Genomic DNA, 13,701 nt, shown 5'->3' with positions numbered 1-13,701 from the left:
CCTGCGTTCCCTCCTAAATCTGCAGGTGAGAGCTGTTGAAATGGGTAAATCTGCCTGAGAACAAGGAAGGGTACTGGTGTTTTTCTGTCCTTTGAGTGTGTTGGAGATGGCAGGTACAGCGATGCTGGTACTTAAGTTGCCCAGCCAGGGCGGTGCAGTGCAACTTAAATTGTTTTTGTCACCCTTGAGTGATATCAAGTTGTTCTTTCAGTGGGAGCCACAGTATCATACTCTTAAGAAACTACTGATTAAGTAAACAACAGCAAATAATAGTCCTTACAAATCGAGGTACCCTCAATAAAGGTGTGTTACAGTCTTTGAACTTCCAGATGCTAAAGGAAGTGCAAAAGTTTACGTAAGGGCGAAGAGGAGGGGTTGAAGAAACTCTCGTAGGTGGTAGTGTTGGAAGAAAAAAAAAGACTGGTAAAGAAAATCAGCACCTACTGAAGGATTTGTGTTGATTAATATGCTGAAAGAACTGTGGTTATCTGAAACCTGTTCTGATTAGGATCGCTGTACCTGTGAGTGATGAAAGCGTTGTCAGTTCCACTGTCTTGTTTCTAATCCACCTTTTTTCCTTTCTCTAGTTAAAACTAGAGTTTTCATCTTTGAAGGCTAAAAGCGAGATACTTCTGGAAGAAGAGAAATCTGTCGATTTTGTGTTCATTCCTCCAGAAGCAAAACCAAGAATATTGACAGAACATCAAAAAGAAGTGCTTAGGTCAAAGAGGTTTGTAATTAGTTTTCTTTTAAACTTAGCATGAAATGTCATTACATTGAGTAAGACATCACTTCACTTCCGCTATCTCAGGTTACCCACTGTGGTTAAATCCGACTCTTCCGTACAAGTTAAAATGTTTAAAGCTGACAGAGTTCCCTGGCTTACTGTCTTAAAGCAGTCAAATTATTTTCTGATCTGTAGTTCCTCCTGTGACTAAATATAGTCTATCTGGAGAGTTTACATTTTTACTTAATGACTCTTGTTTGCAATATGAAACAGAAGCTGGCATTTTTCTTGAATTGTGGAAATTCTGGTTTTCTTTCCTCATCTGATGGAAAAGCTCTAACTTTGAAAGAGAAGTCTTATGTAAGCAGCATGTCAAATTAGGCTATTCCCAAAACTCATCTTTAATTCAAAGATTCCTTTTCAATTTTCTTTTTTTTGTGTGTGAGAAAATTGCACTAGAGTATCTTCTGTATTCAGGCAGATGTTCACAAAAACAGACTGCAAGCAAAATTTGTGTACAATAGTGCTTTACAGGAACCCAGTTGGTTAATGCAGTCAGCGTGTGTTGGTGAATTCTTCGCACAGTGGGATCCCAACCACAGCTCTTTATTCCGTACCCCTCCCCACACGCACCCTCCATAAGCATGTTGCAAAAGATTTGATGCCGCTGAAAATAGCAGCCTTCCAGTAAGGAGTTGAATCACGATCTGCATACACTCGGTGCTTTCTTTTGCCAGTTGGACTGCTCAGGTTGTGGCAGCAGGTAGCAATGCTGTGTCCTTTCCTTTCCAGAACATGGAGCAGTGTGTGTGACCGCAGTCTCCTAATATTTGGTGCACATTACTTTGCTTTTTTTTTTTTTTTTACAGCAGTCTGTGCTTTGGTGCATGTTGCTCTTTGAGTAGTCTTAAGAGCTTGGAAGTTCAGTCTAGTTCCTGCAAGAACGTGCTGTCTTATGATGAATGCATTATACTACCCCATCTCACCAATTTTTTTTAATACTCCAACTTAACCATTTCTGGTTTTGTTTCAGAATTGGTATTCCTGCTATGTACAACAATTTAGACACTTCACAAGATACAACCTTATTTTCTCAGTATACTCAGAGCCAGGAAGATTCATTGTAAGTAAAGGTGGCCAGTATGATGTTAAAGGTCCCCTCCCCCCCTTTTTTTGCAGCCCTTCTAATTTAATTAACTTTTATTTTAGGGAAAAGCCATCTTTAATAGAAAATGCAAAAGAAGATAATAAAAACAATCCTCAGGTAATTTCTCATTGTCTAATGGTAGTTAAGATACCAGAACTGTAACCATATCCGTGATGTTTTCTTCATATCAATAGCTCTGATAATTGATGGCAAAACTCTTTGATTACTGTGTATGATAAATAAGTGGGTTTAAATTGCTTTGGAAACTATTTGAGCAAAAAAAAAAAAGTGCCCCCAAATGTATCTGTTCACAGGAATCCTTTTCTTTCTCCATGTTGATTAACCTGTAAGGCTCCCAAGAATATCTTGTTTTTCTTGAACCTCTTGTTTTTCCCAGTTCTGCATAATACTGACGCAGACTACGTGACTATAGAATACACTGAGAGCTCTTACAATTTGTGTTTCATTTCATCAGTAGGTTTTAATTTGATACCAATTGCAGTGTTCTTCGTGCTGTGTTCTACTCTGCCTAACTTAAACTAGAAGAGGCCAATCATTAAATGTTTGAATTTAATTTCAAAATGTGAAGATTCAACAAGGGTTTTAATAAGTTTTAACAAGGATGCATTTAAATTGCTTTGTTACGCAGTGTACAGATATCATAGGAACTTAGTTCAATCATTTGTATGCCCCACCAGTAATATTTGACTGGGGGGGTGGAATTTGGAAGCTGCAGCATAGACTTGCCGCGACTTAACTGTGGTGCTGTTCTGCGAATTGCCTAGCTTTGTGCTAGGAATCCTAACACTTGCTGACTTTTCCATAACACCTTTCCTTTCAGTGGGTGTACTTTATATGCATCATGTCTTTCTGTAACTCTTTTCACTTTTAAAAGTTATTGTTGATAGCTGTTATTCAGTGACCTTGCCACTAAGAAGGCCAATGGTAACCTTGGCTGCATGAGGCAAAGCCCTCGCAGCAGGTTTGGGGGAGGTGGTCTTTCCCCTTCAGTCAGCACTGGTGAGACCACAGCTGGAGCGCTGGGCCCAGTTCTGGCCTCCCAGCACAGGAGGCACATGGACGTACTGGAGGGAGTCCATGAAGGGACTGGAGCACCTCTCCTGCGAGGAAAGTCTGAGAAACTCTTCAGCCTGGAGAAGAGGCTGTGGGGAGATCTCTTCGAGACATAAATATCTGAAGGGGGGTACAAAGAAGGCAGAGCCAGGCTCCTTTCCATGGTGTCAGGACAGGAGGCAAGGGGCACAGTGAGACAGGAGGTTCTGTCTGAGCATCAGGAAGTGTTTTTTCACTGTGCAGGTGCTGGAGCACTGGCATGTACTGCCCAGAGAGGGAAGGTCTCTCTCCTTGAAGATCTTTAGAAGGCACCTGGACATAGAGCTGGGCAACCTGCTCCGGGTGGCCCTCCTTGAGCAGGGGGTTGGCCCAGGTGACATCCAGAGGTCCCTGCCAACCTCAACTATTCTGTGGAAGAATAAAAACAAAAAAAATTGTCTACTGAAGGACACATTGTAAGATAATTTGAAGGAAGGGTGGCTTGAAAATCCTCATGGGTGTTTTGTTTTCTGTTTCACCAGATCTGTTTTTTATATCATATCCATAGCAAAAATACAGACCTTGCTGTTCATGTTTTTGGGACAGGAAGAAAACGAAAAGAGTGAAGGCTGCATCACTGAATCAGATGAAACCACGGGGGACTGCAAATCAGATAACTCTCTTGAGGATGTGAGAAAGAAGTCTGTTACTCACATGGAGAGCAACTCAACTGTAAATAGTGAAGGGGAGTCAAAAAGTGACAGGGCTGAACTGATGCAGGAGGAGCCAGCAGTTGGAGAGGGGTTAGAAAAAAGTACTACAGAAACAGTTTCAAAGGAGTCATCAGTAGGAAACAAAGACGCTTCAAATGTCAGTAGCAGTTCGACTTCAAGTGATGTAATTTCTGGAACTCCCCAGCCTGCAAGCCGACGGCAATCTTTTATTACTTTGGAGAAATTTGACAGTTCAGAGAACAGACCCTTTAGCGTTTCAGCGTTAAACAGTATGTCAGAGATGTCTGGAAGCTCTTCTGTGCCAGATAAACAGGAAAATACAAACAAGTGCAAGACTGCTACTAAACTAGAAAAATCTGGAGAAGAGAACAAAAATTCTTCACAGTCTGAACAAATATTTACTGCAATACGGAGGCTAACTCGCAGGCAGAGTAAACTGGAGCAGCTAGAAAATAAGCATTCCAGGTTAAGTAGGTCAGAACAAGAGAAAAGTGCGCAAGAGTCTGTTGTTTCCAACAGTATGGAAACCAGTTCTGAACCGTCTTGTGCCGTGGAGGACACGGAACGTGTTCTCACTGCTCAGTCCCAAGCTCTCAGTTCTACAGAAGCAGAAATTAAAAAAGTTGAAGATGCAATAGCAGAAATAGAAAGGGTTCGGGCTTTAGATACGGATTCTAAAGAAAATAAGCCCCCAGAGGCAGCTGGTTCGTCTGACCAGGTAACAGATGATGATAATCAGGTCCCACACGTGTCTCCTAGTCAGAAAACACTAAGACGTTCTTCAAGGCGACGGTCAGAAACTGGAGAAGTGTCAGCGGGTAGTCAAGATAAGGAAGACGGCCACCAGAAAAAAGACAAACGTAAAGAAGATGAAAAATCCCTGCAAAAGAAGTTGCCACAGACTAAAGACGATGTATCCCAAAAGCAGAAAGCAGTGTCTGGGAAAACAACAGACACTGCAAACAGAAAAGAAAGCAGCCTACCTGAGAGAGCTGCTGCAGAGGACTCTGGCTCAGTGGGTGATGAGGAGGTGAACAAAAGCACTAGGAAGTCAGAAGATAAATTGAAGATGGACGTGGAAGGTCAAGACTGTAGCTCAGGTACAATAGGCGAGAAGAAAAAGGAACGCCCCCGATACCATACAAGAAGCAGCTCACAAGGATTGCTTTCCAGCATAGAAAATTCAGAGGCTGATGGCTGTGAGACCAAGGAAGAAAGCATAAAGAAGAAGAAACCTGGAAAAGTGAAAACCAGAAGTGATCCTCTTGAAGGTAAATTGAAAGACCTACAGCCAGGAAGCCGTGGCCAGGAGGAGGTGTCTTCCCAAGAAAACGAAAGTAAAAATCTGTTGGAAACAAATAGAAGTGAACTAAGTGATGAAGTCAGCACAGACATGTCATTGGCTGAACCACAGGACCTGAAAAAGGACCTGAAAAATGAAGTAATTCCTACAGATGCTGGTGGAGCTGGGGGATCTGCCTGCCCAGAGACTTCACCTGATATGCAGAACACATGTGGGGAACAAACCAAGACCGGGGTGGTGACAGAATCTTTTACCGACCCAAGTGTATCTGAAGTTCTGAAAGCAGGAGAGGAAAACACACACATTGAAAGGCAAAGAAATGCAGGAGACTGTTCAAGTGTTCTGCCTGACCATGTACAAGGAGCGAATGCTTCAGGTAGCGAGCCTTCCTCTTTGCAAGTACCTGAGTGTCAGCACAAGAGAAGCAAAAGGCAGAGAAAACTAAGGAGCTGCGATTGCTGTTACAGAAAGGCAAAGCAGCCAGCAATGTCATTCACTGAGCTGAAAACTGAGGACAGTCCTGACCCGAACGAGCCCCAAACCACCCCAGTTCAGACAGCCGTAGATACATCAGAGATGTCTGCTAGCTCAAATTTTGAGGAGAGCTTGGCCATGGCACCTTGTGCAATGAGCACACCACGGCTTCATTTTAAGGAACCCAGCGCGTTCAACTTGGAAGGAGAGAGAAAATCTGAAGATAACGTGCAAGGGAACACTTGCAGTATGGAGGAGGAGGAGAATCCAGCACGTGTAGCAGGTGAACTTGATGATTCCATAATGGAAGTAAAAGTAGCCGTTGATGAGGATGACGGAACTGAACAGGGTGTAACCGAGTGTGCTTCAGATGAGCCTGCTGACAGCTGCCTGGCTGCAGGGAATCACAGTGAAGAACCAGGAGCTACAGTAAAGGAAGAAGAAAATGAGAATGGACCAATGGAGGAGATACCTGGGGCACTGAGCGTTGTTAGCAGGCCTGAGAGAGAAGAGATGAATGAACTAGAAAGCAATCAAGATGATAAAGAACAAGCTGAGAACGCTGTAGCAGAAAGTTGCGCTATTCTAGATAAAGAGATGAAAGAGGAATTGATAGAAACTGAAATTACAGTGCCTGAAAATCTCGCTGTAGAGGGTGAAGGTGCAGTAGAAAATAACAATGTGGATTCACCTCAGAAGCCAGAAAATCTTGATTCTTTCGCTTTAGTAAACGAAAGCCCTAACAGTATGCAGGCACGCTGCATGTGGTCTCCTTCGGCTTCTCCATCCACGAGCATTTTAAAGAGAGGTGTAAAAAGAAATCAAGAGGACGATTCCCTGTCACCTGCTAATAAGGTATGGTGATGCGATTCGTTCTGTGATACTCGCAGTTCATTCTGTTCATAACTGGGATGTGGAACAGTTTAACGAGTTCCAAAGGCACTCAGTTACTGACCTTAACAGTATTTACAATGAAAAAATAATGAAGATGAAGACTTGGGGATTTTTTTCCATAATGCACAAGCACTGGCAGGCTTGTGTTATTGGGGCTTGGGAGTTTAATTTTTGAAGCCGAGTGCCAAGGGCTAGTTTGCATGCCTGAGTGGCAGCGGAACAAAAAACTGCAAAACCATTGAATGCGCAGGCAGGGTCTTACCAGTGGGTTTTGAGAAGCATTTTTACAAAATGCACTGCATGTTTCCTTTAGCAATAAGGTAGCCACAGTTTCTGTCCTTGGGTGAAGCATGATTAGTGTCATTCAAGAACTTGAATAACGCTACCCATTTCAAACTGAGTTATTTTGTCTCTTCAGACTTCTTTCACCAGAGTGGGGTGGTCTGAGTTCACCTGATTAAAAACTGCTTTTTCTAAAACCAGATTCGACGTGTCTCTTTTGCAAATCCCATTTATCAAGAAGGACTGGCAGATGACATAGACAGGAGGAGCCCTGTCATTAGATCCCATTCTTCACCATCTTCACGAAGTCTTAAAATCTTATCTAACATTCAGGCTAAGGTAAGTTCTTACACGTGTTCAGTATGTCGTAAGTCTTCTGTTTCTCATGTTAACGTAGCTGTAGTGTATGTTCACGGTCACTTGCAAGCAGTTAACAAACAGTTAAAAGGGTGAAGAGTAGAGAATCAGTAAGTTTAAGAAATAGCTGTAACTGTTTTAGTCTTGTTCATTCTGTTGCTCTCTAAAGACAAGTACAGTCTGAAATGTAGATAGCTAGAAAGTTAGCTAACTGAATTCTTACAATCCTGAGAGATTTTTTCCTCTTTTTCTATCCAGCATATTACCACTCCAACCAAAGGATTTCTGTCCCCAGGATCTCGTAACCCTAAATTTAAGAGCTCAAAGAAGTGTTTAGTAAGAAGTGCTTTGGTTCATGTTTCTCTTATTTTTCTTGTACTCTTATTTTTCTTGTATTCGGTTGTGTGATAGTTAATTTAATAACTTTTCTCTGTTGTTCAAAGATTACAGAAATGGCTAAGGAATCACTGCCTTCTCCTACAGAATGCATGTATCCTGCCTTAGCAGGCTGTAAGGCACCAGTCGATGTAATTTTACCTCAGATTACATCAAATATATGGTAAGTACATTGTTGCTTTGGAAGATCAGGTTTCAATAGAAAATTCTTACTGGACTTTAAAAAAAAAAAAAAGGCAAAAGCAATTTTTGTGATGCAAAGTGATGAATTAGAGACACCTTTTGCAGGGAAAAAACAAAGCATCTTTTAGAAGGAGGGAGGTTGGATGGTGAGGGAGACTTTACTTGAACAATTCCAAACCAGTTGTCTCTCTTGTGAAGAGCTTGCAGCCAGACACAGGGAACTTTCCCTAGTTTGTAAGACAGAGCAGACTGATCTTAATGATCTGTGACAAAGCAATTGGAGCTTCCAATAGCTCCACTAGTTGAAGATGCCACCATCCTGCTGCTGTTTGGGAGTACTAAAGACCAAGTGGGATTTTTGGGGAAAAGATCTACGTTTCAAACACACAAATGCCAGGTGCTCAGCTAATGAAATTTGGATATGTCAGAAACAAACTATACACTGTAGCAGGAACTGCTCTGAATGGACTTTTCTAGTGTACTCGGCTTCTTTTGCTTCCTCTTATGTGTAATTGGGCTTTTGAATCCCATTTCAGGGTTGGATATTGATAAATTGCAAAGAAGTGTGCTGCTGCAGATAGAATAAATGTCTCTTGTGTGTTGTTTTTTCCTTTATGTGCATGTGAATTGGCATTCATGTAAGATTTATTCCTGCTCTACAGTGCCAAGGAGAAGGGACATGGATTTTAGCATAATGAACCCTTTTTTCTTCCCTGCTGCAGCGCAAGAGGTTTGGGGCAGCTCATTCGAGCAAAGAACATTAAGACAGTGGGTGATCTGAGTACTCTGACAGCATCAGAAATCAAAACTCTTCCCATCCGTTCTCCTAAAGTTTCCAATGTTAAAAAAGCTCTTAAAGGATATCACGAGCAGCAGGTAAAGTTTAATCCTAGTGCCCAGAAAGGTAATGTTAACCTGATGAACTGCTAACGTTCCTCATGAAGAATAAGGTATTTTTTTTTTGTACAAGAAAAATTTCTTTGAACTGTGATTTATCTGTCAAAGGTGGTCTTTCATGGTACAGGACTTGGTTACAACATAGTTACTGGGAATGAGGATTACATCTGTTACGGAGTAAAGCGTGTCCCACCTCAACTCTTTCTCTGAACATGTTTTTTGTTCCCTCAAAAACCCGCAGGTAAAATCCCGAGGGTGTGAGGAATTGGTAGTGCTTGAAGATGTAGAGAAAACAATAAACAACGTAGAGGATAAATCTGTTGATGACGAGAAACTTGCAACAGGTAACTCTTGCCCATTTGTTGCTTAGGATTTGGATGTTTCTGCTGTTGCTGCTTTTCTTCTCTTCTAATGGGAACACTTATTTTTGTTTTTGGAGAGGAGTTAATAGCTGATATTACCATATTAGATGGGTGATTGAGTTAGCCACTTCATGAAGCCCTATAGTAATGGCTTTTTTAAACTTGTTCTGTATTTGAGGGCAAGATACGCTGTGTTTTTCCCTAAACAAGCTTGTGTAAACAGCATGTTAGGCAGGGCTCTGCATACTTCACTTTCCAGATCTTAACCAGGGTCTCTGCTGAGCTGTTCAGTACTGCAGTAGCTTCTCTGGTTCTGGGCGTGCACAGAAACAAAGCAAATTGAAACTGCAGAGCTGAAAAGGTGCCTGATGGCAGGCGAGACAGTTCAGATGTTTCTCAGGATACTCCCTTTGGATTTAGGGGACTAGATTTTTATCTGAATGTTCCTGTGCATTTTTGGAGTTTGCCATTACTTTATGCAGAGGAATCCCTAATTGTTCTTCCTGCAAGAGACTTTGAAGCATTTGGTTAACCAGAGAACAAAACCCAGGAGTAACTTCTCTTCATCTGTCCAATTTAAAATTGGACCATTCTTGGGGTAACGTGTCTTGAAGGAAACTGTCAATATTTTAGTAGGATCAAATATTTTGATTTCAGTCCTTAATTTTGTTGTATAACCATGATCAAACACAGTCACTATAAAGAAGGGGAGCGTTTAGTTCTGAGGGGTGCCTTTGTCAGAAGCTCACTCTGCAAATATTTTGTGGACTGAATACATCTTTTTGTACAAAAACTGCAACATTGCGCTACAACGTAGTTCTGCTGGGATTTACACCTGACCGCTCTGCCTGCAGTGCCCTACCTACCTTCCCCTTCCTTCCTTTTCAGATTTGATCGAACCGGTTGTCTTGAATGCAAACGGCCAACCCACAGCAGATCTTCTGAGCCAGATCGATGCCCTTGCTGCTCAGCTGACCTCTGAAGTTCTCTATGGCTATTCAGGAAGCCAGCTCTTTGAGATGCAAGAAAAACTTGCGGGCATGACAAACTGTATCATGAAAAACCTGCAGTCCCGCTGGAAATCGCCTCCCCACGACAGTTCCAATTAGTTGCTTATCATTGCTAATTAAGGAGGATTTTGTTACAATTTTCCCCCAAAATTTAGCTTTCTTACTGGTGAATTAATCCTTAAAGTGTATGTTTTGTACTATAGAAGATTTTTAAGAAACCTATATGAACAAAATATATCATGATTTTTCTTTTTTCCAGTGGTTTTTTAACTTGTGGGATTGCCTATTCCCCGTTGGAGGTATTTGTATTGTATTGCTATGCATATTTCTTTCAGGTAGCGAAAGAAAACTTGATGAAGGTGTGCAATAGCAAAGACTGTGAAACCAAACTAACAGAGTAGTTAAATTATTTTTTCACATCCAAAGTGTTCTTACGACTGCAAACTCTTACGTGGTGGGAGATCGATCTCACAGCTCTGCTCGTGTGCTTTGCAGGTCTGTTTCCTTTGGAGTCGCTGAAACTTTTCAGTGCTGTTGGGTATTGGGTTAAGCTGTGCTCAGTTCCTTGCAGTGGCAGCAGTCCAAAACCCTGGTGTCTGACAACTGGATGGCATCTCTTTGTGCATGCCTTGTTACCAGAATCCCACTAAGAAGCTGACTCTAAAATGCATCCTGGCAAGTGAGAGACTTTGCAAAATTTCTCAGGCTTTTTCCTGTGCTCTAACAGCTTTGTTTGCAGCAGTTCTCCCCTGGTGGAGAAGACCTTCTCCTTTTGCGGAAGTGAGAGGATTTGACTTGGGTTTTTTGTATATTATGTACAGACTGCAAATGTTGGTTAATAATTTATGGTGGAGTTCTAATTGCATGGAATGCATTGCTGCTTCTCAGAGACCTTCAGAGTTCTTGGGTTTTACTCCGGAAATCTAATTTGTATATATTGGACACTTATGGAGAGGAATTGCTGCAGGTGTTTTTAGAACTTAAGTATGTGCAAATAAAACAGCAATTAGTTCCCAAAGGTGTTAATGTCAGTCTTTAAGTTTATATGGAAAAAAAATGACTGCAGCTGTTTAGCCCTTCCTCAGAGTTGCTTTGGAATTGCAAGGTTGGGAGGAACCTTGGAAGGTTATTGGTGGCTCCTTAGGCCAGGAGTAGGTCCTCAAGGCCAAGGTCGTGTCTTACCGGCACCGCTGTTCTGTGCCCTGTTCACACGTCCCATAAACTAATGGGCTGTGGTGTCGTAGCACCGTGTGAACAGCACCAGTGACGAGTGCCTGTAGGTTTTGCTGTCCTGCCAGCTGCTTTCGCTACACCGCATCCCCACTGGGAGGAGTGGCGTTGTCCTTTCAAGCTGGCTGCGTACGCCACGATAGCTGCGGATTCCCTGTGAACGAAAGCCTTCAGAGTTAACAGTTGCAGCTCCTCCTACTGTTAACTTACTGTGTGTACTTTGTCCAAGGTAAACTAAAGATGAAGTGCTTTTTTTACCGCTTTACCAGCCAGCCTCCAGAGACGGAAGGACCAGATGCGTCAGGAGAAGCAGATAACTGGTGTTCAGGTATGAAATAACCTCTCCAGTTCATTCACAGCCCTCAGAGTTTGACTTAACATTGTGGCTGTTGGTTTTTTCAGTTTTCTGAACAAAGCCCATTTGTTTTAAGATCGATTCCTGCTCTTCAGCATGAGTTAATAGTCAAAGATACTGCAGAAACAACAGCTTTATTTAGTCACTAATTTACAAGTAACAACTTCTGACCCCAGAACAACTGCATGAAAAACACATGCATAAGAGCTCAGCAAGCAGAGGGAAGAGGCTTTTGCTTTGTGGTGTTTCCCCATCTTCCCTGACAGATAAACTTTGACAGATAAACTTTGGTTTGAGATACTAAGCTTACATGGAAAACAAATATATTCAAACATTTTAGAATAGTCCAGAAAAATCTCTTTATGGAAGAGAGAATAAAGTAACGCTTGGTAGTCTTGGCCTTAACTTCATGTGTAGAAGTTCAGCGATACTGAACTGGATTAAAACTCTAGTATTAGAACATTTTGATGGTAATTTGTATGTTTTAAATGGAAGTCTAGGCCAGTTGGAAGAAAAGATTTTAGACACTGGAAGCAAGACAGCTCTTACGAGCGCTGCCTAGTAGTATGTTTACAGGTAGTTAAACATATTTTGAAGAGCTGTTTCAGAAATATTTTGTTCTGCAGTTTTTTTTCTCTGTGGTGGTTTATAAGGCACTATCAGCATGGAAGACAATAAAGCACTTTAGAGAAGTGTTAGAAACTCTTCTAAGGTGTGAGATGTGGCCGGCATGTCTGGGCCACGCAGATGTGCCTTAGGGAAAGGGGTTTTGACTTAGACAGCTTCTACGTAGTTGGCTGGCAGCATGCCCGTCTTGCCAGTTCTCTGGACAGTCCCATACATCCAGCCTTCATCGATGGCTTGCACGTTTACGATCGTGTCACCGTCTTTGAAGGAAACTTCATCAGCGTCAGCTGCCATGTAGTCATACATGGCCCGATACGTCTTCTGGAATGGTAAGGAGAAAAAGTAAGATGTTTATACCACTGCTGTTAGTTCCTGGTCAGAATCAACATGCAAGCAGAGGGCAGGTTATATTCCAACTCATTTCAGTACTTAAAAGTATCCCTGATGGCAGTAGCTTTGGCTGGTCTTTTTAAAAGCCTGGTTTCAGATCACAGAATGCCTTTTTCAATAATTTAAACTTCAAAAAAAAATTCCAACTCAAAAATTCAACTTCAAAATTCAGCTTCAAACTCCATATCAGATTTTTTTTCTGTTGAATTAACTTTCAGGTAGATACAGCCTTGTGAGAGGTGCAGCCAGCACCCTGCCTTAGTGCTTTTGTGGTTTCGTGACTCTGAAGGTGAAAAAACACTTTCAGAGTGTACGTGAGCAAGAATACGTGAACAGTTAGGTTGGCGCCTGCTTATAACTTCGTGGCCTTGCCTCCCAGTGGATTGTGGTGGGAGGGAGGAGGTGTAACTTAAAGAACTCTGGGCAGCTGTTACGCCTTCAGCTGGTCCTGTACCAATTGCCAGCCCAGGGGTGGGGGTGTTGCTGGGCTGTCCTGGGGCGTGCACTGAGGGCATTTGGGGCCCGCAGGGGCTATGCGCTGTGGGCAGGAAGCCAAATTCTGTCCTGGTGAGAGAGCCCGCCCCAGCAGCAGTGCTGCAGTGAGCTCGGGACTGGCTGTCAGCGCAGCTGCTCCGTGTTACTTACCCCAGCGGTCGATGGATGGGAAGGAACCGATGATACTGTTGTTTGCTGGGTGGCAACTGAAGATGACCTTTGTTGCGGCAACTCTATGGTTTTAGCATGTTTATAGCCCACTGCAAAAGGAGAAAAGTGTTTTGTGTTAGTTCTTTTACGCTTAATGCTTTTATTTTATGGAATTAGCAATGGGATTAGGCTTACTCCCAATAAAGGTAGTGTGGTAGGTCACTAGGTGGCTCAGATCTGCCTTTTACCCAGTGAAGCACCACTTGGTATCAGTTACGGCTGTAGCTCAGTGCTTTGCCAGGTGTGCCTCTCTACTTTTTCCTGGCCAAAGGAGTTGGAGCCAGTGACTAGCTCTGTCCTGCTGGATGGTCTGGGTACCATCTGTCCTCAGATAAAGTGCAGTTTTGTTCTCATACCTGTGGTAGTTGAGGTAAAGAAGCCCCCGTTGCTGTAGAAGGACAAATGTTGATCCACCCCTTCCGAGGGCTCAGATTTTTCATCCCCACCACTGATGCTCAAGGCACTGGCAGAGCGGGAATGCTCCCGGCTGCGGCGCTGGGCTTGGACTGCAGGGAGAAAACAGTGGGAGCAGAGTTACCTCCTTTCTTTGTAAGGAGAGGCACACATTTAAAAAC

At 42.6% G+C, this 13,701-nt stretch overlaps 2 protein-coding genes across 3 annotated transcripts in view; one reads left to right on the top strand and one right to left on the bottom strand.

Moving 5' to 3' along the window:
- RIF1 (replication timing regulatory factor 1) overlaps positions 1-10,837 on the top strand; it is a 30,317-nt gene extending 19,480 nt beyond the window's left edge. Inside the window, exons 26-35 of one of the 2 annotated variants that reach the window (XM_083840922.1) lie at positions 588-730; positions 1,761-1,850; positions 1,937-1,991; positions 3,534-6,293; positions 6,816-6,953; positions 7,230-7,307; positions 7,415-7,530; positions 8,273-8,426; positions 8,689-8,791; positions 9,698-10,071. In XM_083840922.1, coding sequence (XP_083697048.1) covers positions 588-730; positions 1,761-1,850; positions 1,937-1,991; positions 3,534-6,293; positions 6,816-6,953; positions 7,230-7,307; positions 7,415-7,530; positions 8,273-8,426; positions 8,689-8,791; positions 9,698-9,918 — 3,858 coding nt within the window. In that variant the 3' untranslated portion in view covers positions 9,919-10,071. Of the gene's footprint in view, positions 1-587; positions 731-1,760; positions 1,851-1,936; positions 1,992-3,533; positions 6,294-6,815; positions 6,954-7,229; positions 7,308-7,414; positions 7,531-8,272; positions 8,427-8,688; positions 8,792-9,697 lie in introns of both variants that reach the window. The other variant, XM_083840923.1, reaches the window with a different exon arrangement.
- A 682-nt stretch (positions 10,838-11,519) lies between these two features.
- The window catches only part of NEB (nebulin), a 124,469-nt gene continuing 122,287 nt past the window's right edge, over positions 11,520-13,701 (bottom strand). The window contains exons 157-159 of the mRNA XM_083840921.1: positions 13,483-13,632; positions 13,067-13,176; positions 11,520-12,352 (exon numbers count right to left, since the gene is read on the bottom strand). Of these exons, the coding sequence (XP_083697047.1) occupies positions 12,179-12,352; positions 13,067-13,176; positions 13,483-13,632 (434 nt within the window). The 3' untranslated portion in view covers positions 11,520-12,178. The remainder of the gene's footprint in view (positions 12,353-13,066; positions 13,177-13,482; positions 13,633-13,701) is intronic.

This window comes from Anser anser (assembly GCF_964211835.1).
Source record: "Anser anser genome assembly, chromosome: 6".
Classification (NCBI taxonomy): domain Eukaryota; kingdom Metazoa; phylum Chordata; class Aves; order Anseriformes; family Anatidae; genus Anser; species Anser anser.
The sequence above is the reverse complement of the archived record's forward strand: the minus strand, read 5'-3'. Positions and strand labels throughout refer to the sequence as shown.